The sequence below is a fragment of the Vanacampus margaritifer genome, chromosome 7 (genome assembly GCF_051991255.1).
Source record: "Vanacampus margaritifer isolate UIUO_Vmar chromosome 7, RoL_Vmar_1.0, whole genome shotgun sequence".
Lineage (NCBI taxonomy): Eukaryota > Metazoa > Chordata > Actinopteri > Syngnathiformes > Syngnathidae > Vanacampus > Vanacampus margaritifer.
Window position 1 is genome coordinate 2,568,383 of NC_135438.1, and position 18,649 is coordinate 2,587,031.

Below are 18,649 nucleotides of genomic sequence, written 5' to 3' on the forward strand. Positions count from 1 at the left end.
TTGATATCAGACAGTATACAGCTCAAAGTCAGCTCAAAATTTAGTTTGCAGAAAAAGTCTGACCTCATATTGAAGGTCGTAATGAGAGGTTTCCAGAAATGTAATGCCACTATTTCCTTGCATGATGATGTAATAACCCCCCAAAAAACACCCTCTACAAACTGTACAACCTAATTTGCTGTAGTCAAACCAAAAAAAGCATGTTTTTTAATGTTTGAAATTCTTCACTGTTCACGGTTGTACGTCAAATTAAAGGCCTTGATAATTAGTAATTAGTTGTAAAGTACCCTAATTTGATGAAGTTACAACATTAAACATGCCTCTTTTTTTCTTCTTTTTTTTGCTCAAAAAGGTCACCACTCTGCCGCTTAATCAACACACAAATTAGCACCAACTGAATTTGCAACAAACCATATAATTGTACATGTAATTAAATGCCTTGATGAGAGCTATCCAGATATCAAAAATGATCTTTTTTATGCTTCAAAAAGTCTTACACACTTATTAAACTCGCAAACTAAATGTACAACAAAACACATTGAATCATACATCAAAATTAGGCTACGTTTACACTGCAGGCAAATGCAACCTTCATCTGATTTTTTTTTTTTAAATCTTATCTGGATCACTTTCAAATGTAGTCCTCGATCGGATATACATACAGATTTTTGCAATGTGACCTCAAACAAAACAAACATTTTTTGCTTGATGAGGTCACCACCACCATCTTCAGTCATATGTCTAATTAAAGGCCTTGATGAGAACTATCAAGATATGCAATTAGTTTGTCAATGTGATGATGTAATACAATCTTTCCCAGATTAGCACAAAGTAAATGTGCAAACCCCATCAAGCCAAAAGTCGAATTAAAGGCCTTGGCAAGGGGTTTCCAGTTTGGGGGTATACATTTGTTTATCAGGACCAAAAAAAAAGTTTTTTTTAAGCTAAACACTCTCTATCTCATATCACATCTACAAATCCGACAGACTTGACTGACTCCGCCCCCCCTGATGTTTCCAAGGAATTTGGAACCTGCCGTTCACTCCTAACAGTGACTCCATTGTTGTGATAGCGGGGTTAAAAGACCACCGAAGAGATTAAAAAATAATTTTTGAAGAAAAAAAAAAAAAATCATTCTCCTTGGAAGCTTTAGTTCACTTCGTCATCTCGCTGTGATCTTGAACACACACTAATTAATACACGGTGACACAGTGAAAGCCGTGACATTAGATGACGGAGGAGGCGTTTATGTTAAAAATAAAAAGTGCCACATTTGACGCCAACGAGAAAATATGGCGACTGTGCCCACGCGTTAATTAAGTACTGAGAGCGTTTGCAGCTGCACAAGTGCATGCGGCGCACACACACACACGCACGTCAACACACACACATGCACATCAATGTGTATGAGCACAATCAAAATGTCAGACGTAAAGGAAAGCTTGAAGAGTCCTGAATTCAAATGTTGTTGTTTTTTATTTTATTATGATTTTACTTTGTTATTATGATGTTATTTTTGTTGTGTTTATGTTTTAAGTATAGATACAGTAGATGTATTGCTACTTTAGCATTTTACACAGTTTATGTTAGTTATTAGCAATCAGTGGATGCTAACAGTTAGCCACTAGCTAAAATTTGTTTTTGATCATCAGTGGCTGAATGAAGCCACTAGACATTGGCGGAAACTAACTCTTAACCATTAGTTGAAAGCTAGGTTAGCCTTTCGCTACTAGTAGTTAAATTGAGCTATTAGCCATTGGATTAAATTAACTTGTGGATTTTGGGCCACTAGAGAGGTTATTATCATAGATTTTGATCACTGGTGTTTGAATACAGCTATTAGCAATTGGCTAAAACCAACTAATAAACGTTAGCCGAAGTTAGCTTTTGACTAGGACTGATCGAATCTAACTATTATAGCCACTAAAAAGAAAACAAAACGTAAAACTTTTTAATCCGGATCTGAGTGTAATAAGGAGTTATCCGCCATTCATATTAAAAACATGTTATGATGTTAGCATTTGTGATGACCTCTTCTTTGCCCGTCCACCATCGTATGACAAACGCGGAAGATTTTCTAAACGTGCCATCGCTAAGCTGCTCTATGTTAAAACTACATAAGCGACAAAAGCTAGGATGAGGGGGGGATGCGAGACAAAGATGACAAAATAAACCCGGGAAGAAGATTTAAAACTCTAGTGACATTTCTACTGACGGCCATCTTGACCTTCACTCCCTGCATGTGTGTGTGTGTGTGTGTGTGTGTGTGTGTGTGTGTGTGTGTGTGTGTGTGCTCGCATGTGTGTCTCAACGTGCACACACACTCGGGTGGGCTTGACACCTAAGTGATGGTGACAGAGGAGAGCGAGACGGAGGGCCCGAAGCTCGGTCGGCCTTCATGCAGCTGCCCGTGTCACCATTATCATGTGTGTGCATTTGTGAGAACACGTATATGTAATATTGAGCAATGCTAAATTAGCAACAAGATGGGAACAATTTTAGATGCAGCCTAAGGATAGCTGGATAGTTCCGAAGAAGTGATAGATAGATAGATAGATAGATAGATAGATAGATAGATAGATAGATAGATAGATAGATAGATAGATAGATAGATAGATAGATAGATAGATAGATAGATAGATAGATAGATAGATAGATAGATAGATAGATAGAAGCTAACAAACGGCCATTATGAAAAGAGAAAAAGACCCATAAAACTCAGGTTCTAATTAAAAGCCTGACTACAGGTGAAGACTAAGAGCTAACCTTTATTAGACCCACAATTGGAAACTATGCAACTAATTACACTCCACTCCACTACCTATGAGGCTCAGCGTGTGAGGGCGATCGGACCAGCGGGTGTTTACAATATTGTAAATCGATTAGCGAGGAATTATGTTGCTTACTCTTTGTGAATGATGTCATTTGGTATTTTGTACCGTAGCCCAAACGAAAGAAACTCACAAACTATGTGCACATTCAAGTTTTGTAAATGTAAAGGCACCTGCAATCTGTGGTATTCATGAATTGTCTTTAATACAGAGATAAAACAATGACTGTTAGAAATAGTCAATATTGTGAGTAATCCACTGACGCCGGTGCTTTGCGCTCATTAGGAGTTGTTTGATGTTTCAATCTGAGAGCGCGAACGAGATCCATGGGAGAGGGAAGACGTCTCACTCTGCTGGGAGTCGCCGCGACGGGAGAGGAAGCGGAGCGAGCTCGCTAACGAGCTCTTTAGAGGTGTAATCCACATTAGTGGCAGAGTGAGCGCTTGTTTGTGTCCACAAAAAAATGCTAGATCGGGGATTTGTTTGCCAAGCGCTTTCACACAACCGTTTCGGCTGGCCCCATTGAGAGAGATCCATGCGAGGTGGCATCGCATAACACGGTACTTATAAGTACTTTTGCATCCAAAAATACACTCTGTATCTCATTTAAAATAAACACAGCAAACCTAATAACCTGACAGCATGATCTCCAAACATGTTATGTTGCATCTGAATATGCCGTTTGAATCAGAGCTGGATTTAATAAAACAACAATTCTGCTGACATTCAACAATGTTCAACTTCTGTTTACATTGCCACCAAATATGCAATCTGGATCAGAGCTGGATTAAATGTGAATTAACCACAAATTGTCTACTGCCATTTGATTGCTGTAAATGAGCAAGTGCATGAACTTCTTCCTCTTACATTGAAAGCAAAATAAGCAATCTGGATCACATATGGATACAATTTTTAACTACTAAGCACAAGTCTGCTAAATTTTGACGCAGATGTGTCTGAACATGTTACATTAACAACATTGCCATCAAAACAATCAATCTGATTGATTGTTATTGATATATTCAGATATAAATGTCTTAAACGTGATATGTTGACAAGGTGAATATGTAATCTGGATCATATGTGGATTTGGAACTGGTAAAAATGTAAATATTGTGTACAGTTTAAAAGTTCGTTTGGAAAATATTTTATTTATTTATTTTAGCAAATGCCATACAATGAACACTTTAGTTGTGAAAGTGGATTGACGGACACATTTCAGAAGTTCAAGAGTTTGATGGATTCCCAGAGTCGTCGTATACGGACGACGCCATCTTTGATTCAAATTGAAGTACCCTTTACTTATGTTTAGCATTTTGTGACATACTACGAAAGTACGCGATCAGCTATAATGATAACTGATGCTAACACTGTCAAATGTAATCATATTTGTTGCATTTAAGTCAAAGTTCAAATTAGCTCTGGATCGTCCTTCTTTTAGCTATTAAAATCCTTCATGTTCACAAATGGATTTTCAAGTCTTAGTGGAGGTCTGTGCCCAATTTTTGTTATCTTTGCTGTTCTTATTTCACCACAAAATCAAGGCTGACATCCTGATTTCTGATATCTAATTTAAAAAAAAAAAAAGCTTTAACACCATAACGCTGATCCCAGATTGTTTGAGTGACAGCCTCCATACATTTCCATTAGCACCTCTGCTATGGTGCCTTCTTGTTGCCACGGTGTTTAATTAGCTGCAGATCAGAAACAAAGAAGGGGCGGGGGCGGGGGGGGGGGGGGGGGTCAACAAAAGCATTTTTTAGCAGCTTTTTTTTCTTGTTTTTGGACGCTTTGCTAGCAAACTGAACTCAGACCTGGATATGACCTTAATGCTTTTCGTCAGCAGTACAGCCACAACATCCTTCCGCCAGCGCGCTTTTTGTGGCATCTAATTAACGATGTGCACAGACAAGCTAAAAATGCCTCTTTATCAGGCAGTGGGAAAAAATATTTTTTTAAATCATCAAACATAAAAGTTAAGTGACACTTTTAATCACCTTTTTTTTTTCTTTTTTTTTCAGTCTACTTTGCTACTTGAGTGTCACTAATTAACTAGATGTTATTTTTACATTGTGAACATGCAATCTAGATTAAGCTCAATCAAATCACAAACCTAATGACCTTTGACACAGATACTACGTAGTGTCTGAACACTGAAGTGTCTGTTAGATTGACTGTGCATGTGATACTGTATATAATATGCAGTCTAGAACAGATCTGGATCAACCATAAATTAACCACAATAAGCATGATGGCATTTGGCAGAGATAAAAGTGACTTAACATGTTTTATTTACATTGCGACCAAATAAGCAACCTGGATCCGATATGGATTGAAGTTAAACTAACCACAACAAATCTGATGGTATTCAACAGCAATACCAGGGTCTGAACTTGCATCCAAACATGAAATCTGGATCAGTTCTGGATCATTTAACCTAACTTAACCGCAATAAATGTGACAGCAAATCCAGTTTGAATTTGAACTAACCACAACAATTCTGATGATATTCAACAGTGATGCTTCATACTATATGTAATGTGCACATGTAGTCTGGCTCGGATGTGTATTAAATTTATATCAAACACAAAAAAAACATGGTAACAAAATACATGTTTTGTTTACATTGCATTCTAACAAGCAATCTGGATCAGATCTGGATTAAACTTCAATCAACCACAACTAAACCTCTATACATACAACAATATATAATATATAATATATATAATAATATAAGTGTCTGAACATGATATGCTAACATATTTTTTTAGTTGGGAAATATGAAAATTAGTTCAGATTCGGATTCAAATTGACTCAAATCCGACAAATCCCCAAAATATTTGTTTGTCTCAACGAGGAATTACATTGTGATCAAATACGCAATCTGTATCTAATCTGGATTAAATGTACACCTTACGAGGGTGTACACATTTGCTCAAATTTATCAAGATTTTATGTATTTTCTTTAGATTTTATAAAACTAAACAAAAATGAGGTTGAGAGCTTGTCCATTTAACTCATTGCTCCCAAAAACGTAGTAATACGGTCTATTTTAAATTTATATGTATTTTATTTTTTTATGGTAGAGCATAAAGTAGGCTTTAATGCAGCCTCTGAACTGAAGAGAACGGTTGAAGCAATTGTAGTTATTACCACAATAAAATGGCCAGCAGGTGGCAGCAGAGTATAAGAGATCAACCAGGGCCATGTTGCAAAAAGCTCTTTTCCCCGCTGTTTTAAACAGATTTGTGAATAATGATGAAATTTAGACATAATCTTATAGCAATAGAACACAATATTCTGTGGGCTTTGCAAAATCAATCAAAACAGCAGGGAGCGAAGGGGGTTGCTTCACTGAAAATGGCTGGGACTGAATGAGTTAACTGCTGTAAGTCAGCTGCCCGCTCGGCTCCATTATTGTCATTATTGCCTCGTTAGCGCAGAACGCACTGCCTCTTAATATTCATTAATTGTTCGCGGACGTCCGGGTGACGCCGCCTGTAATTTCATTAACGGTCAATTTTCGCTAGCTTGGCCATGAACAAGGAGCATGAGGGGGGGAGGGGGACAAGGAGAAGGGACAAGGATGGAGGACAAGAATGCAGGAGAGGAGAAGCATGAGGAAGGAGGATGAGGAAGAGCACAAGGAAGTCGGAGGCAGGACGAGAAGGGAGGATAAGACGGACCAGGAGGTACTGAAAGTCTTATTGTGGGCTTGTTTGAACCTGCACAATGTTTCACGATTTATGGTAGTCTTATTTGTAAGTGCACAACTTTTCAGAATTTATGGTAATCTTTAACTAATTTTTCGAGATTATTTTACTAATGAGTAATGACATTTATTTATTGGGGATTAACTATAGTTTTGTTATAAACTGCACAACTTTCAGGGGATTTATGATTATTTTATTTTAACTGACGCTAGACTTGGTTAAACCTTTGCCACTTTTGGTGGATTTACGGCATCTATATTTCAACATGCACAACTTTTTTTCCCATGATAACCTTTTTACACCTCGTGTACCTTTTACGCAATTTATGGTTGTCTAGTTGCTGGGTGTGGATAATTGTTAGCATGTAGATGATTGTATGAAATTAACAGCTAGCATGTAGCTTCTGAGCATGCATAAGTAGCATGTCCAAACCTGCCGTCTTGGTTGATCTAAAAACATTTAAATGATTGCGCATAATTTTCCACCATTTGAAACAAGAAATGCATTTGAAGAAAAACGACCCCCGCATACTCGCGGTTTGGCACCCGTGGTTTGCAATATTCAAAGATTTTTTTTCAATATTTTAGGGGGGGTTCTAGAATTTTTTTCCTTATTTTGTGGGTAAAACAAATGCAGTATTGAATGTTTAACATCAGGTTTTATGGGGGTTGTACTATTTTTTTATTTTTTATTTTTTTTTACTGTCGATGCAGTTCAGTAGGCTCGTTCATTATACATGGATTTTCACTATTCACGGGCTGGCCTGGCCAAAAAGCGGCGGTAGACTATTATTTTATATATTTTGTATATTTTCCTTCAATCTGCCTGACAACGTGAAATAAAGATCAGAAATCACTGCACTTCTTTTTTGTGGAAACAAGAACATCCACATAGCGCACATTCTTGACCAAATCCTACCCGACATTAACACAATCCACCAACCGTTGACCTTCAGCCTCCAAGAAACAAAACACACACACACACACACACACACACACACACGTTTTGTATCGTATGCCATATCCTAAACTGGTTTTTACACACGCGCACATTCAAAAAACACACACACCGACTCCATGACAATGATCAAAAGGTGGGGGGGTGGAGCAGCTCAAATATGACCTTCCATACAAAGGAGGCCTTTATTGAAAAAAGGAATTCACCAAAAGGTGGGCGGGTCCGAGTCAACAATTTGTGTGCGTGTGCGTGCGTGTATGTGCGTGTGTATTTAGTCAAAATACTCCCAACCTCGCATGAGCTCACATGGTGTCAATGTCCAAAGAAGCCAACCAAGCCCAGGCAGGGTTCACGTAACTTGCTAAACAAAAGTACACGCACACACACACACATAATAGAAGGTTTACATAGATTTGGGGCAGACTTAGTTAGTAGTTTAGCCTGTAACTTTTCGATAGCATGTAACTTCATTAGCATTTAGCTCCCTAGTACTGAGTGGCAGCGAGTGCGCTAATGCTTGTCTGTAAGTAGATGAGAGTAAGCATGTAATAGTTGGGATGTAGCCTGTCACTTTTCGATGGCATGTAGCTTCTCAATAGCATGTAACTTCCCATTAGCATTTAGCTGCTTGTTAACACATAGCATTCTGGTTGGCACCCCCTCAAACATGCACACAGATGCCAGTATGCGTGAGCGTGCGTGTGTGCGTGCGTGCGAGTGTGTGCGCAATTGTAATGAGCAGTCAGTGCAAAGATTTACAGCATACAGACCTCCCACTCTAATGCATTCACCATGGAATTTTTTGTTTTGTTTTGTTTTTTTCAAAGAAGGAAGCAGATGAGAGGGTGGCGGTCGATCTGGAGGTGTGGGGGGTGGGGGTTGGTCCATCTGTGCATTTCGATGGCAAGCATGCGCGGCGGGACTTGGGGGTAGGCGAAATTTTATCCTGTTAACGACATGGGGGGATGCACGCCAACGTGATATGCAAACAAATCTGGCATTTGTTCCTTTAGCGATGATGGAAATAAATCTAATTGAAGCTGAGTTAGCATGCTACTTAGCATGTTAGCTTAAAAGACCTCAAACTAGCTTGTGAGCTGGTGGAACACAAAAAACAACAGGGTGCCAAAAAAATGAACTCATTCATGTACTGTAAAGCTTACTTATTGCTAGTTAGCATGCTAGCTTGCAAGACCTTAAACTAGCGTGTCAGCAGGTGGAAGACCGACAACAGCAAAACTGGACTAGCACAAACAATCGACAACAAAAAGTCATATTGTGACCAAAAAAAAGCCAATACACAGATGACTAATCAAATTCTGAGTTAGCTTACAAAATCTGAAACTAGCATGCTGGCTGGTAGAGCAATTCTTCTTCTTCTTCTAATGTGTCACCAGATTCGGGCTTAGACGAACTATGAACATTTCTGCGTTGACGCCAATTTTCCCAATCTTGGAATTTTGCCAAAAGCTTTCTCTCTGCCCACATCGCGTTCTCGTTTCCAGCGATCCTTCTGCTGAGGATCAACTCTTCTAATTTTAATTTTCGATTGAAGCGTCCCAGGACCTTAAGTTGTCGCCTCTCAATGGCCGTGAACAAAAGTCTATCGGAGTTCAGACGCTGAAGAACCTCGTCATTGGTGACGTGATCGACATCGGAGATTCTCAATAATGGTCGATAAAACCAAATTAGACAGTGTTTAATGTTAATCGACAGCTTTTCGATCTAAGAAGATTGATCTCATCTCATTGGTAGAGTAATGGTACAGCACGTACCACAGCAAAACCCCAAAAGCACAGAAAAACACCAGACTATTCATTCATGTACTGTAAAATAAGAAGCTGTCTTATCAAAGGTAACTTAACATGCTGCCTAGCATATTAGCTTAAAAGAAATCGGACTAGCTCATTAGTACTTGCAGATGGTAAAACGCACACAGCAAAACCACAACAGCACAAACAAGATTCAATCACAGCCGAGCTAGCATGCTATATACCGTGTTAGCTTTAAAGACCTCTAGATAGAATGTTAGCTGATACAACACACAAACCAATAATATTACACAAATACAAACAATCATCAACAAGAACTGATGTACTATAAAATAAGATGCTAGTTAATTTTAACTGTGTTAGCATTCTACTAGCATGCTAGGCCTATATAATACCTAGCATCTAAGCTTGAAAGACCTCATGTACTGTAACAGGTGTTTTTACCCTGCGCCGTCTACCCATCTTAAAGGTCGAACCCACACCGCCGCCACGTCTCCGACACTCAATCTAGCTGGTTAGCTCATAACATATACAAATTAATCCATCCGGGCACAAGCTAACACAGTAGAGTTTGCCTCCTCCTGCCACTTGGCTTAATGATTAACGTAGTGTGTTTTGGATGACATTTGGCTGCCGTCTTATCTGCTAACACGTTATGCTAAGTGTGTGTGTGCGCATTTCACACACGCGCACACACACACAAGGCGTGAAACGGCTGTGTGTTTAATTCAGCGCGAGGAGTAGGGAAGGTCTGGAAGATCTAAAAAAAAAAAAAAAGAACAATTGAAAAACAATCTGCCAATCACATACAAAATTATGCACACCTAGGCTGTAGCTTAGCATTGATGCTAACATAACACGCATTTGTTACTGCGCATTTATTGCATTTAAAGTAGTTGTGTGTGTAAATGAGCTAGGAAGGAAGTCAAAGACAATACACAACACACGATACCCTGATTAAAACTCCATTCATGGATTAAGAATTAAACAGGACAATTAATCAACGTAAAGAGGGCTAGATTGTTATTGTATTTTTTAGACAATAACGAGTGGAAGTACTAGTTTGTTAAAAATGGATCGCTGTAATGCTTCAGAAGGAACAACAATTGTGTCAGAATATACCAGCATCAGAAGTGTGCACTGTGCAGATTCATTTTAGTCTATTAAACTGTTTACCGCTTTATTTATTGCTTCACCCGTGGCTCTAGAACTTTGAAAAGGAGCCCGGCGGCTGCCGCGAGCCAACCTGGGCACACGCCGCTCATGACAGTCGTGTGCGCGGTCATGTGAGCCAGTAGGCAGGCTGGGGGTGAGAGGCTGCCAAGCTACAAGCTAAGCACTAGCCACTAATGCCAGTAAGTTTAATGTCCAAATTCACAAGTCTGGGCCCTCCGAAGGCCGAATTGTCGGCTGCATGACGTCACTCCCGACGCGACTCGACAGCACACACAGACTTGCATATGAACGGATTGTCAACACTGCTTGTCGGTGAGCACATTGATCAACAATCCATTCATGTGTAAATCTGTCATAAATCCGTGCGTGCTGTCGAGTCGACCCGGGAGTGACGCCATGTAGCGGACAAATTCGGCCTTCGGAGGACCCAGACTTGTGAATTTGGACACAAGCAATGACAGAGTAATTAATTTGCTATTTTTTTTCATAAATTGAGCTGCATAATAACAAAGAACTGGTAACTTTAAGTTAAATTCCTGCAAATTCACACTATAATGAGAGTGAAAAGGCCTATCATGGCAGCCTCCATTAGCGACAGATGAGATTTATAAATGTATTTTTTAAAGTAAATACTTTACAGGTTTAAGTAAACAGCAGCAGATAAAGACGATATGCACATTTGACTTCACATCTTAAGTTAATTAGCATAGCATCCTTTTTAGAATTTTACACATAAACAACAGAAATGGGGCATTTAGAAACATCTACAGTACATTTTCAAAATGTTAGCATTTTCGGGTTTTCAGCATGGAGACTAACATCAACGTCAATGATGTCTTCATGTTAATGTCTGTTAATGTAAGTCATGATAGCTTAAGATCTAAATAAGTGATGTCATTTTAAAAACCTCCACTTCAAGACAAACAGTTTTTCTCTCAATGTTAGCGATTTCGAGACGATGTCGTGGAGACGACGACAGTGTTTTTAACAGTCTAGAAGGTACAAGTGTTAGTTCAATTTAGGCTACGGAAAAGTGCACCAAGATTGTTGTTAGGCTTGTGAAGTAACATTTACGCTTTAACAACAATAATGTTGCTTTTTACAAACACTTTTTAAATATTAATGTGAGTTCATGTTCTTTAAATGGACATGTAAAAAGTGCCCCACCACTGTTGCTTTGTTTATGAAGCAACGTAGCATCGTTTTTACACATAAGAAACAGTGTTGTTATTTTAAAAATGTCCACTTTAAGACCATCCATTTTTAATGGCTGAATTTACATAATTTAGAATAAGAAGATGCCTTAAACAACAGCGACATCATTTAAAATGTATTCACTTGAAGACCATTTATTTTCAATATTTGTTTTCAGACAATTGTGGTGGAGACAATTGGTCAAACCTATGTTTTTAGCGGTAGCATGACACAGCATCCTTTTTAGCAATTTAAAAAATGAGATGTCACTTTTTGCATGGCTATTTGAAAAACACAGTAAAAATGTCTTCAATTTCATTGACAACAAAGTTGGTCATCAGTCAAGAAAACGCTTGCGTAGCACCGAGAAAAGTCTCACGTCCTTTTGTTGAACAATCCCACCCGAGCTAACACGCTAGCGCTCATCATTTGAGTGCACGTGAGGCTGCTCCCGGCCGCTAATTAGCCCTCAAACCCACCAACATGTCAGCCTTCAATCTCTGTTGATAAACGCTGGCTTAAAAGCCTTAAAGGCTGCCACCGCCGCAGAGACTGGAAGGAAGAGAGAAAGACAAAAAGAAAGCAATGAAAAAAGGAGGGAAGAAATTATGGTAGAACCCGCCCAGAGCTGGGAATCCCAAAAGAAAGTGCTTCCACTTCTGGTGACACACATCCCAAAGTGGGACACAAAACAGGAAGTGAGTCACTCGTTACATGGACAACTAGCTCTTTAGGAACAGTGTTAAATTGCTCAGCTTCATTAGGTACCAAACATAGATCAATATAGCATTGCGTATAATAGATACAATACAATTTATTGTCTATAAAGTTGGAATCATTTTATGGAAAGCGAGCTAGATGGGTGACTTGATTGATAGATGGATTGATGAGAGTATTTCACATCATAGCTTTACAGCTAGCTATAGAGATAAATATAGCATCAAAAATAGCATAGATAGATAGAGTATAGCTTAGCTGGGCTTAATGGACAGCTTGAAACACATCTATAAATTATTTCGCTTTATCAAAGAAGTAACTTTCAGCTTGCACAGTTTTAATGCCAGATACCCTTCCTGACGCAACCCTCACATTTGTATCCAGGTTTGGGACTGGCTGAGTATTGGTGTACTGACCAGGAATCCAACGCACTGTCTGCATGAAAGGCAATAGCATATCATATACGACAGCTAATATTCAAAATGAACCCTGCTAGCTTGCTATCTTGTAGTTTTGTGTTGTAAATAGGTATATGGATGGATGGACGGAGGACAGACAGATGGACAGAATAGCAAAGCTTAAGCTATAAATCTATGTTCTGATTGAGTAGTGAAGACAAGCATACCAATGGAATTACAAATAGCTAAATAGAAAACTTGATATGGACAATTCCGAACATTCCTGCTATTTCCACAATGCAAACGCTTCATTTCCACCGCATGTTGTATTGCTTTTGCCTGTGACTAGCATACAAACCAGGCATATTGTTATAGTAGTCAAACAACATTGTATTACATTTTCAAATCAAAATAATCCTCATAAATCAAATTACAACAATCCAAAGTCCAATGCTTTTCAATGAGCGGCGAGTTTCGTTTCACCGAGGATAAATTTGACTATTTATCCCATTCGGTTTGTGTCAGTTCCGACGTCAAAGCGTTTATGCCAAATGTAAATACAAGACTTGTTGATGTGGCACAACATGATTCGGGATGACTGTGTTAACCAAAACAACAAACAATTTAACGGAATCAGCCATCTTCATTGTTTAGATTTTCCTCAAACGCTTTGAGGGCGGAACCGGGACAGTTTGAGTGGGACAAACCCGGCTTCAAACCTTCCTCGAATGCAGCTTAAGTGCGCCATTTTGACTTGTGACGTAAACTGGGAATTGTCAATAGCATAGCATTGGGACACTGCAGCTAGTATAGATAGAGAGAAATAGTTAAGATAGTTACAGGTATAGTGTAGCAATAGCACAAATAAAGGCAGTTTGTTAGTTAGTAGACACAAATAGTTATTGGATATATGCTTGTATGTGTATATACAGAATAGCTTCACTTTACTACTTCCATCTTAGTATAGCATATATACATAGGAAATGTAGGCCACACACAAAGCTATTTCCTTAACTCAACATATACGGCACATAAATATATACTTTGTGTCATAAAAGACATAAATGCATTTCATATAATAAATGTAAACATTGAAAAATGTTTTCATAAATCTGAAATTAGGTAATACTGTATCTAACGAACCATGTGCATTTAACTGAATAAATACATTAAATTAAGTGTACATCGATGACGAATTATAAGTGTTCATGGAGATCACTCCCTCCTCATCCTCATCATCCTCTCAAGAGGAGCTTTGCTGACTAAAAATCTGTTGGAAGAAGGGGCCGAGTGGTCACTAAGTCGGTGACGGTTCAATGCGCAACATCTGGCCACTGCTGTTGCTCAAAAAAAAATAGAAACCATCCCCACCAATGCCGCCTGTACTGCACACCCACTTTCAGCTCGGGGACGCCGTAAAAGGCGGATTAGGCCGGCGAGGTCGTGGGATCACCGGCGGAGTGGACGATAATCTTGACATAACATCGGGACGGCTGGATCTAAACGGATTAAAACGCTAGCTAATGAAATACACCAGAAATGGAGGCTGAGGGTGGGTGAGAAGGACCAGGAAAGGGAGGGGGGTAGGGCGGGGGGGCTATCCAAAAAACACACACAAAGAATACAACAACAACAACAATAAAGAAACACTTCAAACTGGGCATAATAATCTCTCTTGACATTTCCAATGCAGCAATGCGCGCTCCCAAAAGCCCATTAGGAAGAGGGGGCGTGAGGATGGTGGTGGGGGATCATGTTTGGAGATCGGGAGCGCGCACGTCCTCCTCCCATTACCAAAAAGCCCGGCCGGTGCGCGCGCACGCGGGCACAGTGGCCACGCTGATTGGCCGAGGCGCGGCTCCGGGAGAGCACGTGACGCTCACGATAAATAAACAGCTCTGGGACGAAACGCGTTAGAATTAAAAATTCAAAAGAATACGGGGGGAAAAAAACCGACCGCTTGACGACAACACGAACACGCACGAAAGTTCCCGAGCGTCCACTTCACGCGCGCGTAAACAAACACAATGCCATCTCCACTGAGTCGCTGTCACACACACGCGCGCACACGCACGCACAATTCCAAGCGAGCTTACCTACACAGTGAATGAGTTTGTGCCTCCACGAGTCAAGCTCCTGCCGAAAGCCGCGCCTCTCTAGTGTGCATTGCTGCCGCTTGCACAGACTCGCCATTTTCTGTCGGCCCCTCCCGTGGGCGCGCACATACTGCTAGGCGCGCGCGCGTCACCCTCGCTCGCTCTTCTGACGCTGGGTAGAGTGAGATGTGAGTGGACCGGACTGCAGCATCCCCCCTTTCTATACCTCCCTCTCTCTCTCTCTCTCTTTCGTCCCACCCACCCAGCAGAAAAGACCCCCTCCCTCCCCGTTTCCACCCCTCCCTCCCTCATCCTTCCCTCCCAGCATCTCCGCAGCCATTGGTCGTCCTCGGGGATGTTTGTGTCTTTTTTTTTTAATGTTGTGTATGTGCACCAAATGTGGCCTGGCTTAGAGGGGCCGATGTGTGTCAAAGGGCGCTTGTGCCGGCGGATTTAAAGCGTTGAGACAAGGCGCATTGTTAGCGCGCCTGTACCGCATGTAAATAAACAGCGGCTTTCATACAAAGGGGGTTTGTTTTGGGGTTGTTGCCGTCATGGTTGTGGTTGGACGTACGAATAGTGCCTTTTAAAGATGCAGTTATGACATCATAATATGGGATTAATCTTGTTTTGATTTGTGTTTTTCAAGATGGACATAAAGACAGCGACAATGCAGTTGTCACAAACCACACAAAATAGCTAAATATGCTGTAATGTGCCTGCCAGGCCACTAGTTGGCGATGTCACATTCCCACTGCAGAGTAAAGGGTGTGTTTACAATAAAACACCAGGGTACAATGGAATTCACAAATTCACATTTTCACTTTTCTTTGGGGGGAGTGTGTGTGTAGGGTGTGGGCATATCCGCAGTTATTATCCCCCAAAAACTTGCATATTTGTGGTTTTCTGTAAGGTGGCAAACAAAAAGTCTGAAAATTATTATTTAGGTTCATGGCAAAATACTGTGTAGCAGAGTTGCCAAACTCATTTTTATCGTGGGCCACATCGTAGCTGTGGCTTCCATCTGAAGGCCGTTATTGTGAACCCTAATAAATTTATGATCACCTCATATTACATATACAAAACAAATTGATGTATAACTAGTTTTGAAGTAAGAAAAAAAAATACTTGCAATATTCAACATCTTTAAAAGAGCAATTTTGGTATTTTAGCAACAGAGAAACAAGAAATCCATGGACATAATTTACTTTCACAGACCACATAAAATGATTTGGTGGGCCACATCTAGCCCTCGGGCCTTGAGTTTGACAGGTTTAATCGTGGACACCCTCATACTTACAGTTCAGCACCCACAGATTTGCATGTCAACATATATTTTTTATTCTCCAAAAATATATATATTTTGTTTTTAAAATGATCTCTGTTTATAAGGGCAAATGGTGTAATGTAGATGCCAGGCCACTAGTTGGTGATGTTATATTTACACAGCACAGTAAAAGTAACCAATCGCATACACTATTAACCTCTATTAACATCTAATTGTCCTACTAGTATGCCAATATTGACCTACTAGTAACAACAAAGTGTGGTGCAATACCAGTACAAGGACCCCCAGATGGATTTCATTGATATAGAATAACTGCTTAAATGGCTTTCTATACACATGCTAATGTTAGCTTACCTTGCCACTGGACCCTATGTGCTGCTACGTCTCTACTTGGCTGCAGCGCTCCGTTTTCTTCCTGCCTGCAGTCCTCGCTCAAGTAAGATCCGCCGCTGTCACATGCGGAGAACATGGGTTTTTCCCCTTCCATTTTCATTGAAATGGCCCCCTGGTCTCTGTCAGGAAAGAATTCATACATTGGTGACATTCACACTAATGCAGCCATTTATCCAATTAAAGTATTACTAACTTCTCTTTAAAGGATTAGACGGCTCCCTTTTTAATGGCTTAATGTGCTTAAATAATCACATTAAATTCAACGCTTGTTTCTTCTATGGTTTTCGTCACATCTGGAGGATTTCCTATTAGGGCTGTAGGGGGAAAAACGGGTTATTAGCCTTGACCCATTTGAATTTGTCAAATGACTGAGTGAATATGAACATTTATTGGATTTATTAATAACTGTGCTAATGACTTTTGCAGCGGTGGCAAAAGTACCCACTCTTGACTCTATGCTTAAGCAGAAGTAAAGATTCCTGTAAACAAAAAGAAAAAAGAACCTGTAAAAGCAGAAGTAATGATTCTGATTGAAGTAATAAAGTGCAGACTCTCATCTCTAGAATTATTTCTCCACTCTCACATTTGGTTAAATCTTATCCAGTATGCTAATAATGGATCCGATTTATATAGCGCTTTTTTGGACACTCAAAGACACTTCAAAATGGATACATAATTTGTGCGCTCACACATTCTCACTCTGGTGGCGGTAAGCTACTTAAGTAGCCACAGCTGCCCTGGGGCAGGCTGACGGAAGCATGGCTGCCAGTGTGCGCCTACGGCCCTTCCAACCACCACCAAACATTCACACCTTTCAGACACCAGTCAGTGTGAGTGGCACTGGAGGGAATGTGTGTGAAGTGTCTTGCCCAAGGACACAGCGATACATGACTCGGGAAGGACGGGGATCGAACAGCCAACCTCCCGGTTACTGGATGACCGGCTCATTTTCTGAGCCACGACCGCCAGTATGCTGATAGTCTCTTCCCCTGCCTTACCTCCTGACATCTGAATTTTGGCCGCTTTTTCGCTCCCTCGACCACCCCTGCTCTCGAAGAAAGGCATAGTTGGTAATGATCGAAATGAGGGCTGCTGCCGTAAGGATTCGGCATCAACTGACCAGAAAAAGATCTGAGGAAGGCCACTTCCCCGAAGGCGCCGATGTGAAGGATTCTGCACCAACCAATCTGTACAGGTACTGAGGAGAACCTCTTCCCCCAGAGGCGTCTTTCATCAACTCAAATGCAATTTTAGCTAACATGGTACGGCATCATTTCATGTAATAAATGTTGCCCACTCAGCATCCATTACAGCTCCATTATCCTGGGACGGCTATCCCACCACCTTTGAGCCCTTCTCAAGGTTTACTCTTGAGTTTTTCCCTTACGTATATGTCTTCCCCTGTGCAGGTTGAATAAAAGTAACTGGCCTGTTTTGGTAAAGTATGGCGTAGAATGATAAAATGTTTTTAAATATGGGGGTCAAGGTGAAACACCATTAGAAAAATAAATGCTTAAGTTAAGTACAGATACATACTGCCGAACCACTAGATTTTGTTACTTCCTGCCACTAGATTGTGGTACTGCTTTGCGATGTGGTTTTGTAGGCAAAGGACTCCCACACTAGGGGCAATATTGATCACGAGCCTGCCTTAATTAATTCCCAGGAAGTCATTGTATGCTTTTTAATTTGGGTCACCTTGCTGGCTTTGGAAAAAAAAATCTTAGTCAGCTTTTTAGTGAATTGAAGGCCATCAGGCTGTTATTTTTGAACGTCCATGCCATCTTGTCACAGCTCTGTGCAGCTGCCCCACTACTAGCGAGCGTAAATCAAGTTCCATAAAACTCACCAAAAACCGCGGCCCTAATCACCAAATTGAAACGCGGAATGGCACCATGTCATTAAAAGGGGGGAAAGCTCGCCGCCCTTTTGTAATCCTGCCGCACATAAAAAGCGGCAAGGGCAAACGTTTAAAAGAGGAGAGCACTCCTGCTAATTAAGTCGTTGAACCCCTTGCCCTCGACAAATATGTCGGTACGCGGAGCAATAAAAATCAAGCCAATGGGAGCGGAGCTTTAACTGCAGCGCAAAAGGGCGGACCAATCAGGAAGTGG

The 18,649-nt window shown here is 40.5% G+C and overlaps 1 protein-coding gene across 4 annotated transcripts in view; it reads right to left on the reverse strand.

Annotated features, from left to right (window-relative positions):
* The window catches only part of lcor (ligand dependent nuclear receptor corepressor), a 54,717-nt gene extending 36,169 nt beyond the window's left edge, over positions 1 to 18,548 (reverse strand). The window contains exons 1-3 of one of the 4 annotated variants that reach the window (XM_077569831.1): positions 18,385 to 18,548; positions 16,729 to 16,849; positions 16,497 to 16,654 (exon numbers count right to left, since the gene is read on the reverse strand). In XM_077569831.1, the coding sequence (XP_077425957.1) occupies positions 16,497 to 16,635 (139 nt within the window). In that variant the 5' untranslated portion in view covers positions 16,636 to 16,654; positions 16,729 to 16,849; positions 18,385 to 18,548. Of the gene's footprint in view, positions 1 to 14,854; positions 15,031 to 16,496; positions 16,655 to 16,728; positions 16,850 to 16,980; positions 16,998 to 18,384 lie in introns of those variants that run through there. The other 3 variants (XM_077569834.1, XM_077569832.1, XM_077569835.1) reach the window with 3 other exon arrangements.
* Positions 18,549 to 18,649: the final 101 nt, after the last annotated feature.